Source organism: Pagrus pagrus, assembly GCF_965226575.1.
Source record: "Pagrus pagrus genome assembly, chromosome: 3".
NCBI classification, from domain to species: domain Eukaryota; kingdom Metazoa; phylum Chordata; class Actinopteri; order Spariformes; family Sparidae; genus Pagrus; species Pagrus pagrus.
The window spans coordinates 9,014,606-9,038,288 of record NC_140187.1 but is presented as its reverse complement, the minus strand read 5'-3'; the positions used below and the strand labels follow the sequence as shown (position 1 = coordinate 9,038,288).

General features: G+C 38.5%; 1 protein-coding gene across 2 annotated transcripts; it reads right to left on the bottom strand.

Moving 5' to 3' along the window:
* Window positions 1–2,896: 2,896 nt before the first annotated feature.
* On the bottom strand, window positions 2,897–22,575 carry LOC311255328 (immunoglobulin-like and fibronectin type III domain-containing protein 1). 2 transcript variants are annotated; one of them, XM_084349721.1, is made up of 24 exons: window positions 22,510–22,575; window positions 18,315–18,405; window positions 16,607–16,729; window positions 16,047–16,186; window positions 15,026–15,125; window positions 14,678–14,759; window positions 14,396–14,588; window positions 14,139–14,252; window positions 13,617–13,785; window positions 13,258–13,530; window positions 12,922–13,164; window positions 12,642–12,689; window positions 10,027–10,092; window positions 8,381–8,496; window positions 7,262–7,403; window positions 6,874–7,167; window positions 6,423–6,725; window positions 5,926–6,105; window positions 5,703–5,831; window positions 5,528–5,607; window positions 5,134–5,326; window positions 4,226–4,522; window positions 3,319–3,645; window positions 2,897–3,216 (listed from the first exon to the last, which is right to left on the bottom strand). In XM_084349721.1, the coding sequence occupies exons 2-24, from the start codon at window positions 18,358–18,360 to the stop codon at window positions 3,212–3,214; spliced, it is 3,663 nt and encodes a 1,220-aa protein (XP_084205847.1). In that variant the 5' UTR covers window positions 18,361–18,405; window positions 22,510–22,575; the 3' UTR covers window positions 2,897–3,211. The 2 variants fall into 2 exon arrangements, with proteins under 2 accessions (XP_084205847.1, XP_084205846.1); XM_084349720.1 differs by lacking the exons at window positions 10,027–10,092; window positions 14,678–14,759; window positions 15,026–15,125; ... (2 more) ...; window positions 18,315–18,405; window positions 22,510–22,575 and having other exon boundaries at window positions 14,396–14,626.
* Between the last annotated feature and the right edge of the window lie 1,108 nt (window positions 22,576–23,683).

Sequence of the window (23,683 nt, the reverse complement as noted above, 5' to 3'; positions counted from 1 at the left end):
GAGACAGCACAGATTGTGTACGTACTTATTTGAAAAGCAAAACTTCTCCAAAGAGGGTTATTATAGAGATACAGAGTTTGTTTCCACCAAGCCCTTAGCATATCGGCAGTAAACAGGAATGACTTTGACCTACTTTGACTGTCGCTGATGAGACCTTTAAGTCAAGCAGTGGATGGTAATGACCTAAAAACTGTCAGTGTAGGGTATTTCTAATCTTAAAGTTGGACGGATGATTCTTTTAGTATCTTCAGAGCTGAGAGGATTTTAATTAGAACAAAATGGGCTGTATATCAAGATTATGGCCATAAGGCTTTTTTTACACGGCCCTTTAATTTTAAGGACCATAAGAGGAACATGGAAAAATGTGATAAAAGATATCTGACCTTGAACATCTACAACCCAGCAATAACGGTATTTTATTAAGGCTTTGATGTGTCACACAGTGCAAACTGATCATAGTCTCATGCCCAATCCTTTGTTAGTCATGGGGAGTCAGTTGGGAAGGTCACATTCCTCACTGAGATATGGCACACAGTTGAGATCGTCAATATCAGTATCACGGGATGGTCTCAAGATGTTCATTCATAACTTTCCCTTTTTACAAGGTGTCAGATTTCTTCTTCGCTGCATTAACTCTTGTAATATGAAAAAGTTTTTAGATTTGAGATACTGTTATAGACAACACTTCGGTTCCTGTGGTGTTGGTTTTGGCCCAGGTTTGTGAGGCTATGCCAACAAACCAGCCACTAATACTTTTACACAGCTATACAGATATATATAATATACAAAAGAGAGTCTGTAAAAATGGTTATTTGAATGTTATTTGTTCCTTTTTGTCTGGTTTAGTAGAATTCTGCAGTTGATCCAATGCTTTGAATGCCTCTAAATCCAACCTAATGCTCATCTATGGTAAATAAATCCTAGCTGCTTATCTGAAATGATGTACCCAATCACTTTTGGTGCTATTTGTCTATTTGTTAAATGTTTACAGAACTGAGGAATGTATTGGAGCTAGTCTGTGCTGTTTTACGGTCCTAAACTTTCCACAAATAATGTATTTCTATTGTCCCATACCTTTTGAAATCATTAATAGTTCACGTTTTCACGATGGATAAAACATAAGCAAACATTCAATAACAACTGACCGTAACAAGTTGACATGGAGCACCGAAAAAGGATTGAAACATAATGACACTAATGTCCCATACGTAAATAATTGTACTTTCCTTGTGCCACTTGTGGTTTTAAAGCATCCTGCACTGGTTTCAGTCGCACGACTATAAAACGTGGTTGCTTTCAGTCAGTCGATTATTTCGTCGAAGACGTTTTTAACGCGGGGAAAATGCTGTTAAAGAAAAAAAAATCCGACTTACTCTCAGTTCCTTGCCCACAATGTTCAGATATCCGTCTTCTGCTTGTTCTCTTCTCACTAACCAATATTTCAAAGGTGACACCCCTTTTTGTTTCGGTAATAAACGTTTGGAGCGCATGGAAATCCATACATGGGTGAAATTGAGTTTCTAAAAACCCATATTACAGCACTGGTAAGGGTGGAGGTTCCTCTTACCCATCCCTATGAAAGCGATCACTTTGCGGCTGGAAATACATTATGACTGTTCATTCAATCTGCTATTGGACATATCGAGTCAACAGTTTTCTACAACTACTGTTGACAATATAAAAACACCAGGTGCGTTATATACTAATATCGGATTCACATTCTATGAAATTTAAACTATGACAAATTTAAACTCTTTTTTTTAATTTTATTTGTATTAATGATGGACTTGACTGTTCACGATGTTTATGGTTGAGGCTTTATGATTTATGGATCTACAATACCCGAGTACAGTAAGGGTCAAAGCATCCAACCAAAAGCTTTTCGACTGGCAGCTTCACAAGGTCTCTAGTAATATGATAACTGTTCTACTGGTCAATAAACATTAACATGAGCCCTTTTATTTGGTAAAACAATCTCCGGTGTAAATGTATTGGCTGTTCAATTAGCCTCCAAGAGTGTCAACGGAAATTCTCACAGCATGTCTGTGGTATTCAGTGAGTCACACTGGACCTGTGGTGGCATTATAAAAAGATGGGTGCTCATGGCGTGGGGGTGTTTTGGACTCATTGCTGTGAGTGGGTTTTTGGGTTCACATTGTCAGAGGTTAAACAAGCGTGACTTATCAAGACAGTTTGAATAGTCACCCCGACCCTTATAAAAGAGACTGTGACTTAACTGAAAGAAAAGCCTGATGACACTAGTGAAGAATATACTCAAATATCACCTTCTACCCTAGCAAAAGAAATGAGGTAAGCACTCTTACATAAAAGAAGGATATTGACAACTGTGCTAGTATTATAGGAAGAACAACGCTGCATCATTTCAACCTTGTCAGTGAGTCTAATGCAATCAAATTAAAAGGGCATCTTGGTGGTATGTGCTAGTCAAAAGGTTGAATTCTGCAGCATTGACTGTGTCATAGCTGTCATAGTATGTACAGTATGGACTTTATATGTGTTGGCCTTGTCAGTGAAATGTATGTTCAAGTCTTTGAGCTCTATACGAACAGTTGGCACACTTAAAGCTCTTGAGTGGTCATTTGGCTGTATAAATAAAAAAGGCCTTAATAAAGGTTTTGCAGGCGAGGATTTTCTTATAGACAATTTGCTGGATAGCTCAGGTGTCTGTATGGAAATGTAAAGAACATATGCACTCAGTTTATAAAGGCTTTATCTAGTACTGCGATGTGCACTCTGTTGCTAAGATATTGGACCTATGTGCTACTGGAAACACATGCTGGAAACATCTGTTGCTTGAATGATTTAAATAGTTGGTTTCTGTCAGCGAAGTGAGTGAAGAACATTTGTAAAGAACAAAAAGGAACACTACACATCGTTGTCAGTTTGTTGATTTATTACAGTCGTTACAAGAGCTTGAAAATTAGACAGATGTCTTTGTGCTACAGTTTGTCACTTCACTCGTGCTACATGGTTATTATTTCTGTTGACAGAGTAACAATTGTAAATCAGTCACATTTCAAATAAATTAAATAAGTTAGCATTCAGACAATTTTTTATTTGATCGTTTTAACAGCACTTCACATAAAAGTATCCCATGCTGTGAATGCAGCCAACACAGAAAAACAAAACCATTCCACTTCTTTATTTTATCTCCGTAAGAGGAAAAGTTGCATGAAGCTGTCATGTCATTTTAATCTGTGGAGAAAAAGCAGAGAGAAAAATGATCGTTATAAGAATACACCAAAACAGGTAACTCTGAAAAGGATCCTTGTGATTTTTAAGTTAAACCTTTATTACCTTTAACAGTAAGTTTTGTTGAACACTCTGCCTTTCCAAGAGAGTTTACTGCAACAACTTTGTAATCACCGCTGTCCTCCGATCGGACTCTGAGAATGTACATGGAGCACACACCAAATGAGTTGGTGATGTAATAGTTGTTGTCTGAGTTGATGCAGACATCGTTCAGGTACCAGGACACAGTGGGTGTAGGGCATCCTCGGACAGCGCATGTCATGTAGAGTCGGTAACCTTCAGGTGGTGTGTGGACTTTCAGAGGGACCAAGATGGATGGAGGCCTCTCAAAGCAAACGTCCGTTGAATTAACTCCATTTGAGGTAATTTGGACTTCAAGACAAATCAAAGGGGGTAAGGATTAAAATTAGCATTAAGGTCACATGATAATCACACCAACAAAGATCCACAACATTTCAAACATTCACTTGTATTACCCAGATCTAAAATAATAGATTGTGTGCAATGAGTCTATGCTACGGACTGTGATGTTATGTCAATAACACCTTATGAAGACCACCAACTGACTGGACCCAAAGTTTACTCAACCTCGGAGATGTTGGGTTTATTTCCTTTTTCAGAGATCCTTTATTGATTTGTTTGGAAAAAGGGTTTACTCATGGAGGAAGAACTGAGGGTTTACTTGGGAAAGATTTGAAAAACCAAAGAAGAAGCTGAATTTCTTCCTTTTTTTGTTTATTGTTCAATCCCTGAAGGGTGGTATTTTTTTCTGATCTGTTGATCTTCAAAAAATCAGATGCAGTAGTCAGTGGCATAGACGTCAGTGCTATAAAAAAAAACAAAAAAACGTTCAAATCTAATCGAGACCTTAAAATTGAAAGTCAGGTAATCAAATCAGGTAATTGGAGAATTAACTTGACATAACTAAACTGCCACAGCTATAATAACCCACCTCTGTTGCTGTTGACGCCCCACGTAGGTGACTGAGATGGATCCGAGAGGCCCACATCATTCTTGGCGTAGATCCGGAAATGGTACTCTGTCCCGGCGTTAATGTTGATGGCTGTGTATGTGTTCGTGAAGAGGCGGTCTGCTACTGTCTTCCACATTCTGATGTTGGAGTCATGTTGAGACACCACATAGTACAGACGGTCGTCAAGCTCCTGGTCTGGGGAGGGAGCCCATGATATCACCACCTTTCCCTGGACTGTTTGCTCCAGCTCAACTGGCCCTGGAGTCTTGGGTTCATCTAGCAAGAAATATGATAAGATGCAGAGTATCTTGGTTAGAGGAAAGATCAGTTTCTAAACATTTGTCCTGTTTAACCACGTATTTGGAGCAGCTTTCATTAGTTTCTTTATAATGAGACTGCACTGAGACCTTGCACAATCTTACCTTACTCAAGAGATATTCCACTCCTCTGTGGGTTTTTGCAAGGATTTCATTTGCATTTGACAGCTAGTATAACTTAATCATATCCTATTACTGCATGTTACACGGTAAGAATTATGTTTCTCATTCCATTTGGATGTTGTTTAGTTTTAATTAGGGTTTGACATTGGGTTGTCAATACATTGGTGTGTCATTTGAATTTAATTGGCGAAATGTTACCCAATTATATGTTGTCCAATGTTGATATAAATGATGTTCTCCCCTGGACAGAGGAACACAATTTGAGCGATTAAATTAATCTCCTACAGATGAACGCCTCATTTAAAGACCTGAGGATTGTCAAGCCAACATGCAGCTAATATCAGCACAAAATAATTGCCACCAGTAGTTTCAGGACAAATTTATCACTGCTGTTTCCACAGCTTTTCTGCTCTAATCATAGTCTAAAACCCTGTTATTTGTCCTTACCTGTGACTCTAACCTCAATGTCGAATGAAGCCTCACCCACAGAGTTTTTGGCTATGATCGTGTAAATGGCTGAATCCGAGCGCTTTGATGAGGGTATAACAAGCTGAGACATTCCCTCTGTATTGATGACATGACTCCACGGGGATATTGGCTCATCATCCTTCAGCCAAGTGATCTGTGGTGGAGGTTCAGCCTGGAGACATCAATATCGGATAAAAGAGATAAAGCGTGAGGTATATGCAGTCATGTCACAAACTCATCACTCAGGAATATGACATGGATGGAATGGGGGTATAAGTTACAAAATACAGAATTGAGTAAAGAGCTAGATTTGGGATTCATACCGTGGAAGAGAAGCTCAGTAATGCTTTCAAGCTTTTATGCATATTCCTACCTCATAGCAAACTTTGACACGTACAGAATTTCCAGCCCTGACAACAATGAAGTCCTCTGGGTCTTTAAAACGAGGTCTCACTGGATGAAAACATAAAACATAAAATGCAGATGGCAGACAAACATTGCTCTGGACAAATCGTTTATATGCACAATGAAGGAAGTGCACTACTTACTGTTGGGATTCTTTGCACACACCATTGCAGAGGGAGGGCTAAGATCTCCGGCTCCCGACTCATTGATTGCTGAAACCCTGAACTCATACTCGGCTCCTTCAGTAACATCCTTAACTGCATAGCTCACGCCTGAAAATAAGATTAATAGCATTCCAGGAAAAAAAAGAATGAATGAAAATGAAGCGAATTTTCCTTTAGTATGCGGTAAGTGTTCCTGACCAACCTTCAATTGGTTCATTAACTGCATTCAAGGCAATCCACTGATTCATGTCTTTCTTCCGTTTCTCTAGCTGGTAACCAATGATCGGTACTCCTCTGTCGTCCTCTGGAGGGGTCCAGGTCAAGTTGATGCAGGTCTTGGAGGCACTCACCACGTTGGGAGCACCAGGTGGACCGGAGAGTACTACAGAATGACATGTCTAATTAATCAAGTAAGCTCATTATTAATAATTAAGAGGTAATTAAAGACGTGGAATAAATTAAGGACATCTACATGTTGTTAGTGCAGGATATTGCAAACTATTCCTCTCGGAGATAGAGCGGCTATTACAGCAATGATAAAAGATGGGTGTTCTACAGTGACTAAATAGTGTCGGTGATAAACGATTTGAAGCAATCAGAAAACCTTTCCAGGGGCATTTTCATTTATTACAACCTGAGGGAGATTAACACGGGTTTTGCTGAGGAATGCTAAATGAGACTTCTTTTTTCTACACTCACTCATTATGCCAGCCATAATGCTATCAGCTGTCTCCAGGGAGTCACTGAGGCCCTCGGGGTTTTCTGCGTAGATGCGGTAGTTGTATTTCTTTCCATGAGTCACATTCCTGTCTCTGAAGGAGGTCTTGTCAGCTGAGACATCCCCAAGTTTCGTCCACAGACTCTGCCCTGCCTGCTGCCGCTCTATGATATAGTTGGTGACAGCGGAGCCGCCGTCGTCTTTGGGAGGGCTCCATTTAATCTCAATGATAGATGAAGTGGTTTCAACAGTCTCCACGGGACCCTCAGGTGGTCCTGGCCGATCTGTTACAAAAACAAGGTTTTAAATTTCAAAATGTGATGCTTTGTAAGGTGGAAGTTTTGTACATGGCCATGAATTTTGATAATTTCATGTTTTTATCTTTCATTATTTGTCACATTTCTCATTAGATGTCTTTGTATTTTTTTGTACCAAGCACAATAAGCCGAGATGTGGCCTCCACAGCCCCAAATGGGTTTTTCAGTTGTATCTTTATTTCCCCTGCGTCTGTCCGCAGGCAGTCTTTGAGCAGCAGCCGGCTGTGATTGGGCTCCCTCACTATCTTAATTCCTCCTCCGTCTTTGAGTTCAGTGCCATCTTTAAACCAACTGACCACCATAGACTCCTGAGGAGCAAAGGGCATCTTGAAAGCAGCGTTCTGGCCGACTCTTACGATCACAGGTTTGGAGAACTTGTGAAGGTCGTCCGGGTCAAATTCAGGTACACCTGTGAAAAACAGTTTTATTTCAGTTGAATACACAGTAACTGTTGTATCATTTAATGTACTGTTTGATCTATAATAGAGAGGAGCAAATTATACCTCCAACAGTGACCTTTCCTTGTGTACTTAGATCCCCTGATTCAAAACGATAAACTCCAGAGTCATCATCTCTGCAGCTTCGAATTGACAGCTTGTGAGAGGTTCCATCTTTGGTTATGGTGACCCCAGCACCTGAGTTTAACTAGCAAATCAAAAGTGAAATGAAAATGGAAATGAACTCTAGTTCTGTTTTACATTACTCAGTTGGCAGAAAGAAGATCTCCCATCTCAAGACACAAGACTATTTGTTAGTTTTTACTTAAAGGTATAGTTGGTAATGTTGGAGAGCTAGCAAGATTTGAAAGTGGCACCTCCTCTAAGCTCCACCCCCTTCTCCTCCTCCCATCAGTGCGCCGTCCAAAGCCCCGCCCCCACAAACTTGAACGCGCATCAGACAGTCCGTCAGCAGGGCAGAGGAGAGCCGTTAGCATTGGGCTAATACAAGCTACAAAAGTAGCTAAGTTGGCTAACGTTAAATATTTCATGAAAATAACAAATCCCCCCGAGGCAAAACAAATAATTACCTGTCCAACAGAAAGACAGCAACCTCTGCATCACTTCTGGAAGTGCTACTTTTGGCTGCATTTTCTCTGCCATTGTTGTCTCTTGCTAACTGTGCTAACTCTTCTTCTTCTGCTGTTGTTTTATGGCTGTTGGCAAACAACTGTTAGGTGTGCATTACCGCCACCTCTGACCCTGGAGTGTGTATCTCCTGCTAACTCCATATGCAGTGTGCTGAATATATCCGGCAACACGTGACACGTGATGAGTGCGCGCAGGGAGGAGGTGGGGACAGAGGGGGGTGCAGGCAGGACAAGACATGAAGGCATCTGATTGGTTCTTTCAACTCGGACCGAGAGGGAGGGATTGGTCAGAGTTTTTACAGGCCTGCAGCTGCCACAGAGGTCCGATTTATTTCGTTCCTTTTTTTTGAACACATTATGTATGGACTACTCTCAGGGTGGGAAGACCATTTCACCCAGTATAACAAAAAGTGTTTCTGAACAGGATTACCAACTATACCTTTAAGTTGGTTGTTTATAATGTTGAAAATGAAAGGCTTTTCGTACAAATACATATTTTAAGTATGTAGGAAATTTGCTAATTCATGGGCTTTACCTGCTCTCCATCTTTGAACCAGGTGCCGTCATTGTCGACATTCATCGTCACATTTAATTCTTCAGGCTTTCCATGAAGAGCATAAATATCAGAGAGTCCACAGGTAATTCCAGGCTCTGAGCAAAATAAAAGAAAGTTACTCTCCACTTTGCATATTCATGTGCAGCAGCTTTCAGTCTAGGTCTATATGTATACTGAATCAAAGTACAGAATAAATTAATTACCTGCACACATGCTTCTATTTTCTACTCATTACTATGCTTGAGATTAAGTAGTTATATGGTTAATGAATATCAATGTCTTCCTGAGAATAATGTCATAGTGTAGCTTAAAGAGAAAGGCTAGTGTTAGGCTTTGAAAAGTAGGGAAGGAATTATGAGTGTGATCATAACTTAAAGGAAAAGTTCACCCAAAAATGAAAATCAGTCATTTTAGTCTCCCCCATGCCAACAGGAAGTCAGGTAAAATGTTGTAGTCCACAAAACATTTCTTGACAGCAAAACAGAACTGTAACACTCGTAAAAAACTGAAGAAGATGGGATCGAAAAAGCAAAATGCGATATACAGTCGAGCTCTATGCACCCACTTCAGACAGGGTTGAATGCTAACGCTTTTAGCTTAGCAGCTACATTGAAGATTTCAACTTTGAAAAAGGTGTTAATAACATATACATCAATTTGGGATCTCTGGGCCTCCAGACAAGCTGTATGGAACCATTTTACCCATTCCACGAACCTTGTTGTTTAAAATGTATTTTTTTATTTATTTTTACGTTTGTAACAGCTACTTTTTAACGGCTCCAGAAAGCTTTTGTGGACTACAAAACTTCACCCTACCTTCCATTGTTTTTTTAATAAATGTGGTGCACACTACAGTGCATGGTTCACATGTAAGATAAGTGTTGATCTAGTTTGAAATTTAGTGACAAACATTCGTAAGAAAGCAACTTCACAATATCAAAAGCAAGCACAATGACAACTGGCGAACATAAAGCTTTGCAAATGTTATCAAAAACCAGGCAGGCTCACAAGACTTTCTAAGAAGACATGAACAAATTTGAACAGTGAGAGTCTTTGGACCAGTATTACACCAAAATTGGTGTTCACACATGCAGGTTATAATAAATCCCTGTTGTGTTATTTCACACCTTTGCATACATGAAGCGGCATTTGACAGAAGGCAGAATGAGTAAGATATTTTGGTTGAGTTTGTAAAAACCACATTCAAAGTTGGCCCCCTTCTCCCTGGCTCAATGGGTGCTCTAAGATGCATGCTTACAGTCTGGCGCCCGGTCGCTATGTATTTATGGAGAACCCCCCCCCCCCCTCATACCCAGCATGCCGTTATTTGCTGGGGGCAATACAGCGACTGTCCAAAGGCCCAATGTCCCAAACAGCAAAATAAGAAAATGCAGGCATAGATTTAGGGAAGATCCTACTCATTCTGCCTTTAAAGGAGAAATTTAATTGGTAGCTTTAAAGAAGAAGGCTGTTAAAGGGAATATGATAAGTGATTGTTATTGGTGGACATTTTGATTTGTTAATTTAAAAACTCTATTGTTCTACTACAGCAAATAAAAAGTTATTTTATTAGTCTATTAATATCTATGTTACTATTATGCTTTCAGCATTTAATATCTGGCATACCGCCTCTTGCATCTGCAAGTGGTTGATCAAGCTTTTCACCACCAGTGGCTTCCTTGGCTGAGTGGCCTAACAGCAATAATGAGAGTAAGTCATTTGATTTAGTAAATTCACTTCTCAATTTAATATGCACTACTGTCTCTCTTACCACTCCCCGAGTCTCCAGCTGCTGCTTCTGATGATTTGTCTGACTGACATATCAGCGATAGGTCACAGACAGTATGAAATCTAGTGTGAAACTACTTCAATTTTCCATTTTTCAAAGCATGCCATAGTGTTGCAGCTATATTCCTACTTACAGAAAGACGAGTTGGTGGTGTCTCTTTTTTAAACCCTTATAAGATTAGTCTGTGGTTGAAAGCCAGACCTATACTTTCCTTGATAGATACATGATACTGTTTTATAGATATACATTTTTTTTTGACAAAAACAGTCTACCATTTAAATGTCAACAATGAACCTGAAATTCAATTATTTCTTTATATCTTCACTCCAAAGACAAATGTATTTTAATGCATCACGTTTAAATGATGATTGCTTCCTTTTAGGATAATCATCTGAAAATAACTTGTGGTGTCCCTTACAAGTTGTGAGGAACATATAAGCTTGTGCTCATGTGCCTTATGAGCTTACTCCTATGATGTTTGTGTAAGTGTGTTATTAATCCTTAAGTGCAGTTTTATGTTTAAAGGACTGTTTTGGTACGACTGTTCAAAGTTATGAGGTTCAAATTTTAACAGTTTGCCTTAATGCACTATTTGATAAAGGGTGCTGAAGTGTAAGAAAGTTATCTACAAGCTTTAGCTACCTGCCAAAGTTATGCCCCTCACCGGTAATATAATTGCTTCCAGAATCGTTGTGCTTTGGAGTCCAATAATATCGTCTGTAGGTCTGAACGTATAGAAATGAAACAAACTTAATTAGAATCAGCTCCACTTTTTTCTTTTAAAATGATGGGTGTGGTATGTGAGGCTGTGGTGAATAGTTATCTTTTTCAGAACAGCAGTTATGGAGGGTTGGTTATGGTTCAGGGCACCTCATATATTCATATTCATATTCTCTCAAATGCTCAGTGAGGGGGAAGAGATGATGTCTTTTTAGTGGTTTGAACTTTTGTGTTGAAATACTGGACAGAAAATTATTAAGACTATTTTTGAACATCTTTATTGTTTCTGAAGGGAACTGTGAAAAGAGGCAGAGACCTTACATTAAAGCAAAATTATGTAACTGTTTTACCTTAAGATAACAGCTTCAAAATCTTTTTGATGGTTCAATGTCTTGTAATAGGGTGAATGGTGTCTCTGTCTCAGTCACTCCGCCCCCATAACGCTTCTTTCTGCACTAAGTACCTTCAGTTAGTCATAACATTGTTTTGACGTAATGAGTTTTGTTTGTAGTTAGCGCCTACATTACGTCTGACAAATTGCCAATTTCTACATAATGTTTCTTTAAGTGCTGTAGGTAATCTATGTTAAGATCCTCTTTGTTTACTGTTCTAACCAGTCTTCACATAAAAAGACACTAGGATGCAGCATTAACAATAAGACCAGACATAATGCGGAGATGGGTCACCTAACACAGGCGTGCTAAGAAGACGTCCATATGGCAGTGAAATAAATGAGTGGCTTCTTATTCAGTGGTGGGTAACAATCCTAAAAATCTTAGAAACTACAGCATGCTTTGAAAAATAGTGAATGTAACTTTTATAAAAATGGATGCAAGGCTCTGGTTTGGTGCCTTAAACAGAAATCAAGTTATTTGTAAATTACCCACTGATACATCTCGATAAGAAAATGTGATGCAGTCTTTAAACAGTAACGCATGATTCTGAGCATACTGGAGAACACAATATCATGAACCAAAACACAAAACTGAGATTTAATCATTCAGCAAAGGTGCAGACCACAGTAAGCGACTGTGTGGTAGCATAGCGACCTTTGTCTATAGCTATCTTAAGAATATTGATTGTATCAGTAAATCTTAGTAATACGAAACAAAACCTGACATAATAGCGGCAGACAATCGCATAATGAGCTGACAACACAACATAAAATAATCGTGCGTTCACTTGCTGTCGGAATTGTCCAACTGTCCAAATGTTTTTCCAACTGAGAAAATTCATGTGAAAAACGTCTCAAGTCGGAAAAACACCTGAGAAAGTCAAAGAACATTTTGATACACAAGTTGCTGAGTTGACGTCATATGATGCTGAAACATGCCGAACCATAGTATACATTGGGTAAGAAACTTTTACCAAAGTCATGTATTGTATAGTCATTGTATAGTTTCCTCTGCGCTTCCTTGTCACTCAAATACTGGAAACAGCTGTCAACATGATGTTTAAACGCTCCCACATCCCGACATGACGCACATGAACATGCCGTAGTCAGAAGAACGACTTCCCAACTCAGGAAATGGGACCATCCGACGAGCACACGAATGCAGCAAAAGTCAAAACAGTACAGTGTCCTCGGCATGATTTTAAAAACTTGATCCAGAGATATTTTTTTATCAAAGTGAAGAATATGAGGGAAAAGAAACGCTGTTATATTTCAACTGGCTGTCATATTAACATGTGTATGCATGCAGAGGTTGTCACAGCCATTCAGGTTTCTTACCAGTTTTTGCTGCCTCCGCGACCGGTGATGCTGGTGCTGGTTCTTTTTCTATTGCGGGCAATCATCAAAACAAGTCAGTGATTGCCATGTCAACGAATTATCATAGCAACTTTTTTTCAATGCAAATTAAGATGTCACAACCGATGAGTGAATCAAAAGAATTACAGGTTTGATGACCACATTTGTATTAGTCTTAATTCAATTTCAGGCATTGAATAGATTTTGCCAATATAGCCTCTTCCACACACTTTTTCATAAACTTTGTTGTCAGCATTCTTACTTGTTTCAGGGGCCTTTGGTGCCACAGCTGGAGCCTTGGTGGATGCAGGAGCTGTAGGGGTTTCAGGTGGTGGTGCAGCTGCAGCAGCTTCTTTCACAGCCTTAATCTGTTCTTTGATTTCCTCTCTCTGCTGCTCTAATTTTACTTGCTGTTCCTGGGCAATCTTCTGCAGATCCACCCCAGATCCGCCTGCCCTCGTTGTTTTCCTGGCAGTTTTTTTGCCCTTTTGTGCATCTTTATCAGCTGAATTGAAAAAAAAAAAAAAAAATGTGCGTACTTAAGAGCTTATTCTTTAAATATTGTCAGTAAGTCTTTTGGCAGAATATAATATCTTACCTTCAACAATCAGCCATGCATTACAAGATTTTATTCCTGCACAGGCCGAATAAATTCCTTTGTCTACTATCATGCAGTCTTTGACCACCAGCCTATGAATGAGTTTGTCTTCTGAGACCTCGATATCATATTTATCTCCTTGTTCCAGCGGTAAATTCTTGCCAAACCACAAAATCTTGGAGAAGGGATTTGACAGAACACACTCAAAAACAGCATCTTCTCTCTCTGTTGCCTTCACCTCCTGAAGTTTCACCAAGAAATCCACCATAGGGACTGAAATATAAAAAGTATAAAACACAGTTATGTTTATTTGTTTTGTGTTAGTGTTACGCATTGGAAATATTGTCTGTAAAACTTACTTTTAAATTCAGTGGAAAACATAGTCACATCCTCTACATCCAGCTGGTACAGTCCAGCATCATCTGGCATAAGGTCCCTCATACTGAAAATATACTTTCTCCCCACTTGTTTTAGGCCGTGCTTCATCTTATCTCCTAGCTCCTTTGTATATGGAACCATTACACCATCCTGTGGGGGAAATATACAGAATAATTTCCTTTTGGGATGTTTCAAACTTTGCTTGCAAAACAAATCGGCAAGATGACTGCTGGAGAAATAACACTAAGTTAAGTTAAATTGTTCATCAGAACATTGTTCTGTACTCAAAGCAGTAAGCTCTGGTATATACTATACACTAAGAGTTGTGTTGTAAGGAGTCTCAGAGGTATGAGTTTACAAGGAGACGTGCCCAGTGATGTTGAACCACTGGCTGAAAGTAAATTAATTGTTGTAATTCAGGGACCCTGAAGGATGAAACCAATTATTTGGGCAACTTCTTGACGTGTTGTGTAGGAGAGTTAGAAATGTGTTTTCGCACTAACCTTGTACAGGAATATGGATTTGCTTGGATCAAGAAGGTCCATGTCAATCTCGAAGGATGCAGTGCCATCTGAATTGACTTGAATAGGTTTCAGGTTGGACAAGTTTTTGACAAACTGGAACAAAAACAGAACAAAATTGAAAGAAAAGGAGCATTATTTCAAATTAGATTAGTTATACAACTGTCTTACATTAATGGAGTGAACTGTATCTAAGCACGTGTAGTCGACGTCAATATTCAACAGCACAAATAACAGACCTGAGCTTGTTCCTCTTCCCTTTCTTTCTTCATCTCATTCAGTTTCTTGAGCATCCAGCGAAAGTCAGTCACTCCAAACTCTGAACAGATTCTCTCATATTCTTTCTTGTCAGCACTAATCAAGAGCTCCCAAAATTTAGGATCAATCTCGCCCTCTTTTTTCTCAGGTTGCTCAACTTTCGGACGGATCTTACTGGAAATTGAAACAAGGTGCATGTAGATGAAGAATTACAGAAATCTATTGAACACAGAACTCTATCAACATATATGACTCAAACCTGCCTTTTCCTTTTTAGGACCGTTTTGAAATTCAGATCGGTGGCCACGGCTGCTTGTTGTATTGCTTTATTCTTTTTGAAGCCAACTGAAAGCAGAAGAGGGTGCTCACATTATTAATATAATCATGTAATTAACATACAAGAGGGACTGCTGAGTGATACAGTAAGTACTGGGTGAGTGTAATACACAACAGGATTTGAAGTAGTGAAGTGTCAATTTGGATCCAAGTGTGCTCAATTTGAAGTAGATTTGGGAGGACGCTTGAGTCTGTTTGCCATGTCAGATTACATCACTCTGCATAATGTTGCTTACATTAATTTGACATATCAGTAGCAAGCAAACGGTCCTTACCTTCAATAACATTCAGAACAACTGTGACCACGGCTTGTCCAAATTCATTTATGGCAAAGCATTTATAGGTGTCAGCTTGATCTGGTTGGACATTTGGCATCTGGAAGATAAGAGACATGCTAAATATAACGGAGCCAGTGAGTAGAGTTGTTGGCTTTGTGGTTAATTTTAATGATTTAAACCAGTGTCCAGACCTTTTGTCGTATGTGATAAGTGCCCCGGCAGGCCTGTCAGATCAGCTCAAGTGCCAGATAATTGACACCATTTGGTGAAGTTGTTTTGATTTTAATTTGGATGTTCAAAGTGGATATTATCAGAAAGGTAGATAATGTGCTAAGCTTGGTCTGTTTTTTTTTTTTTTTCTGGTTTCTAATACTACCTCCACTTGGATTGGAATAAGCTGAATTTTCCAACCATTTATCCGTTACTTTTGGAAAACGTTTTGACTTTTGTCAAAACTCACTCATATATATATATATACTGTGTATGTATATATATATAACCAAGTCATAATTTCTGTTTTTCCAAATTAGCTGAGCTTCTCAACAAACTTTCCATTTACCTCCTGGCAGCTGCAAAATTACCCACATGGGTAGGTCTGTAGTTGTTTGGGACCAAAGAACAGTAATTGTTAAATAATATGTATCCCTGTGACATCTTACATATGACAGACCAATTTCATTGAAATACTCTGGTACAATTACAGGCTGCTCTTGCAGTTTGATTGGTAGCAGTGAGTTGACAGGATATGGGAGTAGACATGTCCACTCCAGCCCATTTCATCAAACTGACTTAGTTGAGTGTTCTCCTCTGAGGATGAGTAAAATCACTTATTGTAGAAAAAGTAAGTGGCAAAGCACACTGAGGGGCGGAAGACATTAATGTAATCAAATAGCTGCTTATTTTCCCCCTCTCCTTTTCTTCCTATTTATCTATTTTTCTCTGTGCTATTTTTACCACTCCTTTATATCAGCATGTTGCTGTATGGTATCACTGTGATTGGATAGCCCGTATCACTTGCCTCAAATGTATGCTCATTGGAATTGGGATCATATTTAGTCTGGTATCTTGACGTATCAGACACATCTCCATTATTTCTGCTCCATGATACGGTTGGCTGAGGGTCTCCAGTGACAATGGCTTTGAAAAAAGCGAATTTGCCTGTAAGAAAAGATAGACAAGGTCACCACGTGTTCTTCCTTTTTTATTTTTTAAACAGATGCAACTATATGTATTTAAATATTTCTGATATTTAGTATGATTACTGACTTGTAATATAAACCGTAATTACATAGAATGCTTGATGCCTTTATAAGACCACAGATTTTGCCAAATGCAAAAATTATGTCAGCAAAGACTTTTGATAATCTGATCACTTTTCCTGGATTAAACTGAAGTCAGTGTGTGTTTAATTTTATCTGACTGACACAGAGGGCTGGGTGTTGAATGGCATAGCTCTGCTCCCACTGGCCCATTGCACAGAAGTCATGGAGCTAATCCATTATGCAGAATCATGGAAATTTTAGGTTGGAATATTTTGTGATATTAACGTTGAAATTATTCTTATACTATCAGTCCTACCCTCTTGGATGGTCAAAGCAATCGGCTTGCGGGTGAAGTCTGGATGGCTCTTTCCCTCTGGCAGCGTCTCGATAAACTGTGTAATCATCACCCCGGGGACCCTAGATTTTTTCTTGATCCCCACTGTCGGCATTGGAAAATGAAATGTCAGCGGCAATACATTTAACACTTAAAAAAAGAGAAGAATGAGAACATGACCATCCAACCCTCAAAAAACCTGTTGCTGTTTTTTAATCCATTCATCAACCATGTAAATCACGCTGAAACACATTCTAATACACAACGTATTAGAATGTTTATTGTTACTCGCTGTATCAGTTTATTATCCTTTACAGCTGTGCGTATGTGACATGTTCAATATATGTACATTGACAACTTTATCTTTTGAAACCTTGCCCTTGGGAGTCCATGCCTGAAAATCAACCTGAGAACAGATATGTAGTGATGCACCTACATATCCACGCACAAAACATATGTGCGCTCATATAGTTTATCAATTAATTGGTTGCATATCAGTTCTTCATGCCTTCGTGAGCAGTCAGGAGGGAAAAAAGACAGCTGATGACGGCCTCTCTCTTTGTCCCCTAAGCTTACCATGGTCATTCTCTGCATCAGGACCTGATAAGGCACACGTTGAAGAGCATATACAGCACATGTCAGCATGGCATTAAAATGGGATTATAGATTTGATTTAAATAATTAAACGGGGGGACAGTAAACAAAATAGTAGAGCAGCTTTTGCAGCTACACTAAACGGCTAAATTGTAAGATTTGGAAGCACAGGTTAAACAGTGTAATATTTTCAGCAATTTTTAAAACATTTCGAATGTCAGATTGCAGTATAATTCAACAGGATATATACACTGTAACTGTGCATATGTGCGTCAAGCCCATGTTGTTGATCTACTCCTCATATGTGGTGTTGTAATCAGTCTGCAATGTACATATGTCTAACTCTTTATGAGCTCCCGCCAGCCTTGAATAGACTATGTGTTCATACGGTTGTAAAGTCTAAGTATGGTTGTTAATGGATAAATTGAGGCCTTGAACTTTCTGAACAAGCTGATTTTAACAGTATTACAGCAAAAGACAGCTGAGATCTTTGTGGCTGATATGTTTCTGTGATAACAGCAAGTAATTCATCATCTGAGGTGTCAGAGAGACTTAAAAATACACATTTGATATATTCATCATTACCTTCAGATTCATTCACAAATAGATCTCGTCGACCTCGTTCTGTCAATCCTGTTTGACACTGACTTGGAAATGTTTCATCTTATTATTAGTTTGTCAGAGTCTGTTAAGAAGATCACACTATCAGAGGAAAGCTTTGTGTTCAGTGTGTTTAGGACATATTTCTTCTTGGATTTAGGTAAGGCCAGCTTTATTCCAAAACGAACTCGATATTTACGTAAGGTGAATAAATTATATACCTTCTGTCTCCATTTTCTAAAACAAAGTGAAAAGTTTCCTTTTGATTTAAGACTTAATAGAATCCACTCATCCAATCAGAGGATATCTCAGTTTGCTCCCTGGGTTGAAGTTACTGGTTTTCTTTGGTGACTTGTCACCTCTGTGTTGCAAACAGATCTTCATAGATTTGAATAAAAGAACAAACATAAACTGTTGAGATGTTGTACATTCACACTAGCTTGATATTCTTCTTTATTCACTCCTGTAGAAAAAGATATCCCACTTAATTGCTTACCCTGGCCAGTGGCCGTCCCATCCGTCACGACTGATCGTCTTAACATCTTGGGTCCTTGGATTCCTGGATAGATTCAGCAGGAATTTCCTAACTGCAATAGATAATGGATTTATTATTTCAAATTTGCAGGAGTAAATGGTAAAGATTGTATTTAATTCACTGAGAGCCTCAATTAATGGCAAGAAGGCCCCTGTGGTGTTGAACAACTCAAGACTTAATTTTTGAGTTGAACTACAAGATTATAGAACAAATGCAAACCTCCTTGAGTAATTTTAGGATTAGATACATTTGTGTAAAATGTTCTTATGTGGAAGATCACAAGATCCTGGAGGGGGTGATTATTTGAACAGAATAATTCAAAATTAAGTCAGAACTTCTCCACAGGCACATACGTTACAAAATTAAAAAAACTATTATGGTCGAGAAAATGCTTTTTGTTGTAAAAACGCCTCTGCCAAACATAGCCATTGGCCGTGATTGTGACTCAGACTCTCAGTATACAGTAAAAGACACAAAACGTGATCGTCTTGCGTGCTGAGGTTTATCACATTCCCCAAAAATAAAATCCTTGAAATTAAAACTGGAGTGTAGAATTTCAGCTCAACCTCATGATGGAATTTCCAGCTCCAACTATCCTTACCGCAGGGTGTTTGTTGTCATCTTAAGCCGCAGCATGCTGGCTTGATGTTCGAATGACTACATGCTTATCAAATGAACCTCTTTATGATCTGTCAGTTCCATCAACAGCAGGGGTCTCCACTAGAACATAGCAATCTTTCATTACCCACATGATTGCTAAACTTAGAATGGCAAATGTCACTTCACAAAAATAGACCGACGGCACATTAATTGAAATGGAATCAGTGTTGCTGAGGCTTAAGGGGATTTACAGATATGCTAATATTTGTTTAGAAAGACAACTATATGCAAGGAATAAATTAACTTCACATGACTGACACACACAATTGTACCGACTAGAAAAAAAAGAAGTTGGATCTCTCCAATATCTGCTTGTTGCACTTCATCATTGCAGTACTGAAAGTTACTTTATACCAATACCATGCATCAAAATACAATGTATACATTCTACGTCTGTTGTAACAGTATTTGACTTAATCCTTTTATTGTAAAGTTATTTACAATAAGAGGATTATATATTTCACTGTGTATATTTCTTTTATTTACAGAGAGACATCATGACCTTAGTACTTTGTTGTCATCATCATCTTCACCCCAATTATCTGTTATATTATTTACGGATATAACTTCAATAAAATGCTCTTAAATGTAACGTTGCGAGGTAAATCAACAGTTTATATTTCTGTGACTAACTTTCAAAAATTCAGCATTAAACAAGTTAAACAAATCGTGTATAGGCTTGAATAGGCAATCGAGAGAGACGGAGGAGGGTGTAATTTTTCATGTCACGTTACAATATGCTCACATATGGCCGATTAATAAAGTGATTAATACACGTAAAGTAATGCAGATTGTTACACGTCAGGTGCCATAATCTTTAGGTAATATGGTTGATATTATCAAGACTGATATAGAATAAAACAGAGAAACAAATTAAAACTTTTGATGAATTGAGCTGCAGTAATTTGTTTAAAAATCTTTCTCAAGCCATTTTCTATTGCATCATTCAGGGATTTACATATTAATCACACTGCAGGTTTTGTTGCAAAGGTGACTGTGTGAGCTAGAATATATGTTCTGATACAGCTGCAAGATTGTACTGTTATTCCCTGGACTGTTTGTTGTACCAGGTCTGTACTTAATAGCTTTGGTGGAGACATGATCGTGTTCCCAAATATTGATTTTAATCTCCACCAACCACTAACATCAACACTGCACACATACATACTGTGTATTTGTAACTGTCTGATTGAAAAATAGATTGAAACAGACTGGGCATACCTTCTCAGCTGCATTGCTGAGAGTAAATGTGAAAAATTGATCGGGAAAATATGTCCTAAAACTAAATACCACTGATGCTGTCTGAACTTTGTAACTTTTTCTTTGCTCCTTGTCACAAGACCAGTTTGAACTACAGCCCTGTTGATCGTCACTATATGCTCTAAACTTAGAATACCCCACTGAACCAGACTGTTTGATGTGTCAGCACATACACGCTAGAGGAGATGCATCATGGGTTTGTGCATTTTACATGAGCTGAGTTATGCATCTCTGATTTAGCAGTCATAGCGGGTGTAAATGCAGTGCAGTAGTCACCTGAGGCTGTAAAGCTCCTTACTTTTAAGGTGAATCAGCAAACAAACATACACTTGCTGACAGACCGACTGAATAACTCACTGACTTTTGAGATCTATATAGTTGCTGCCATCACCAATAACGTAGTGCATCTTCCTGCCAGTGCTCTTTCAGCGCTTAAGTCAAGCATAAGACCTCAACTTTGCATCTTTCCAACATAGACATTTTAATGGAATAATTAATCATTTTATTCGAGCTGTTAACCGTTTCTAAGTTCTACCAGCATATTGTCAGCTATACTATAAGAGAAAAATGAATCTGAATGAACCACGACGTGAGATTGATAATCATGATTAAATGCTCTCGAGAACTGTTGAAAAACTGCTGCCACAGTGTTGTTGACAAAGTCAACACATTGAACTTTACTTTAGGATATGATTGACTACCACTAACCTTTCTCATGTAAAGTATTTGCACAAACGTAGCAACACCCATTATAGGCGCGTGATATTCTAGGGTGTCGATGGTCCACGGCTGTTGGAAGACGAGAAAACTGGATTGTCATCCGATATGTCACATGCCACATAAAACTGTGAACATCCCATCTTGTACATCTTAATATGCTTGTAAATCACTGTTGACATGACCAGTGAGTCATACCACAGTTAAACCTGCTCAGTATAGCAAGTTTAAACACTTGAGATTACCTTATTCTGGTGTTCTGGGGCACAAAAAGAGATATTTAATCTATCTTTATTACTCCCTGTCTCTTTATATGTGATAGTTTTTAAGTTTGTATATATAGCAAGTAAATCAGGTTTTAAATAATGTCATGTTTCAAGTAGTTCTGTGTTGTTGTGCTAAATATGCTGCAACTGTGTACAGTAAATGCTAAATATGCTGAGCACTTTACACGACTACAAATTTCATTTTTGTGCTAAATACACATTTTGAGCTTCACTCCGAGCAAACGGCCTTTCTTGCTGAGAGAGTTGGTTTTTATGGGTTCCATGTGGTCTGTGTTGCATGCTGCTGTTAACGCCACCAGCTGCTTATGCGACCAGTGCTGAAATACAGCACGGGACGGTATACTCAAGAGACGGAGCGCATCATAAAAATGATGAAAGGGAGACACTTCTAAGGGCATGTTCAGAAAGCGTGTTGCTATCTATGGAGTAGATGTCGAGAGTTGCAGGTTTGCTTAAATTGGATTATTACCAAGCTCGCTTTTTGCCTTCGTGCAGAGACGTTTTATTATTTGCAATGCATCTTTTTCAGTTGCTGTAAAACTGGAGGAGCAAGTGAACGTGCGAAGAAGAAACTTTGCAGTGTTGTGGTAAATATAAGAATGAAAGAAGGAGGATGCTCCTGAAAAGTTGACTAGTCGTCGTTAGTGGTTTTTGTATAGCTTATATGTTTGTTAAAAAACCATCTGTGGGGGGTGGAACATATGGATAGAATTGTGAATATTCGTGAACTATTTTGATTTGCCTACTTACCAATATAAGTGTGATTAAGATCTGGTGACTACACAAACATTTGCCATTAATTTGAACTGCTGTAAGAAGCTGTTATTGCTATTGGAAGTACGTGATCATATATTTTAATTTTTTTCCCCTCCACGATATGACTTCGATAACTTTACTACTTCTGATTTTAATTTGCACAAACCTTAACCCTAACAGTAATACAATTTATTTAAAAAATATACATTTGAGTCAAAATTAGAGCAGTAAAATCTAGACGCCGTCCTACAACGCTTTAAGAAATATGAATGTGAATGAATGTAAAAAACATGCATGTACATACCATAGAAAAAGGTAGCTCGGTTGTGTTAATAGGCAAATATTTTCCACTGTTTGCCACATTAACTTAGTGATATCTTTGGACTAGATTAGTGTTAAAGACTTTAGCCAACTGTAAATACTTAACACCTCCAACTAAAAGTGGTGCAGTATGTTAAGATGAATGATGAACTTACCTCAATTCTCCTGGCTCTCCTCTTGAGCAGTGCTGCTTCCCAGTCTGATATTTGAGTGTTGCCTCCCTGGTCCTCAAGCTATTAAATCCTTAGAGGAATGCAGAATGACTCCGCGACAAGCACCCACGTTGTCGGACATGGTGCCATGCCAAGAAAGGGGATTGCTTTTTTGTTTTTGGCATAAATCAAAACCTCTAGCAAGGGGGAGGAGGGAAAGCCAAGGATGGCTACATGCTTTGATGGGATGACCAGGGCTGGGACTGTGGAGCTTCTGCAGGGGTGATCTAAGTGATATGTATTTTCCGTCAATGCTTGTAATAAGTAGATTCTCTCTCGTCCGCTTTGATTTTTGTGTGAATTTTTCCTTTTGAGTTGACTTTGTTTTATAACAGTTTCTCCACATAGTTAATATCCTGATCCTTTCATGTAATCATTTACAACTTTTGCAGAAAGCGCTCACTTCCATTTTAGCAAGAGAAATCTGGAAGCCAGGTGCAATTTATTTTACTTAGTGTTTCATCTTTCTTATGGCTGTTAGATTTGACAGTTATGTCAGTGTGTGTTGCGACGCTGGGACGGAGGTGGTGAAAGTAAGAACAAAGTTGTGCTCAGAGCAGAAGTGTTGACAGCCAAGTATGCTCGCGTTGACACTCTTATGAAATTACGAGAACAACAAAACCTTATATTAATATTTAGATGCACTAATGACTCCTATTGACACCGACTAAAAATAGAGTGTTTATTGGATGTCTTGAATAGCGTCTTTAAACATTATACAGTGGTAACAGTGTGTGCCCAGGATCCTTGGAAGAAGAGTTATCTTATAAATCGTGAGATGTGTCGCACTTGTCTTTTAAGATGAGATAATGTTACATCATTTATAGTCATCTTGGAGTTAACATATTACTTGAGTCTTTAATGTGGGAATTGTGTGTTTAATGAGATACCAGTTGTAATTTTACAGCCTCAACTTGTGTTTTACAGGTTTCAAGTAGAAATACAGATCAAATCATTGAGGCGTTTTACGGCACTAGGCAGGTCTGTCTTTAAATCCACAAACAAGCAACAACTAATTGAAAATACATTGAAACAACAGCTTACTTTTCACAGACGTGTGTTTAATCAGTTTGATGCCTGTCTCATCTTGTCTATGCACATTTTTCTAGAACCTCGA

Coding starts and splice junctions, on each gene's coding strand:
- LOC311255328 (XM_084349721.1), bottom strand. CDS start 18,360: ATGTTAAGACGATCAGTCGTGACGGATGGGACGGCCACTGGCCAGG. Junction 16,730..18,314: donor TGGGACGGCCACTGGCCAGG/GTAAGCAATTAA, acceptor CAATGCCGACAG/TGGGGATCAAGAAAAAATCT. Junction 6,106..6,422: donor CATTATGGCTGGCATAATGA/GTGAGTGTAGAA, acceptor GTCATTCTGTAG/TACTCTCCGGTCCACCTGGT.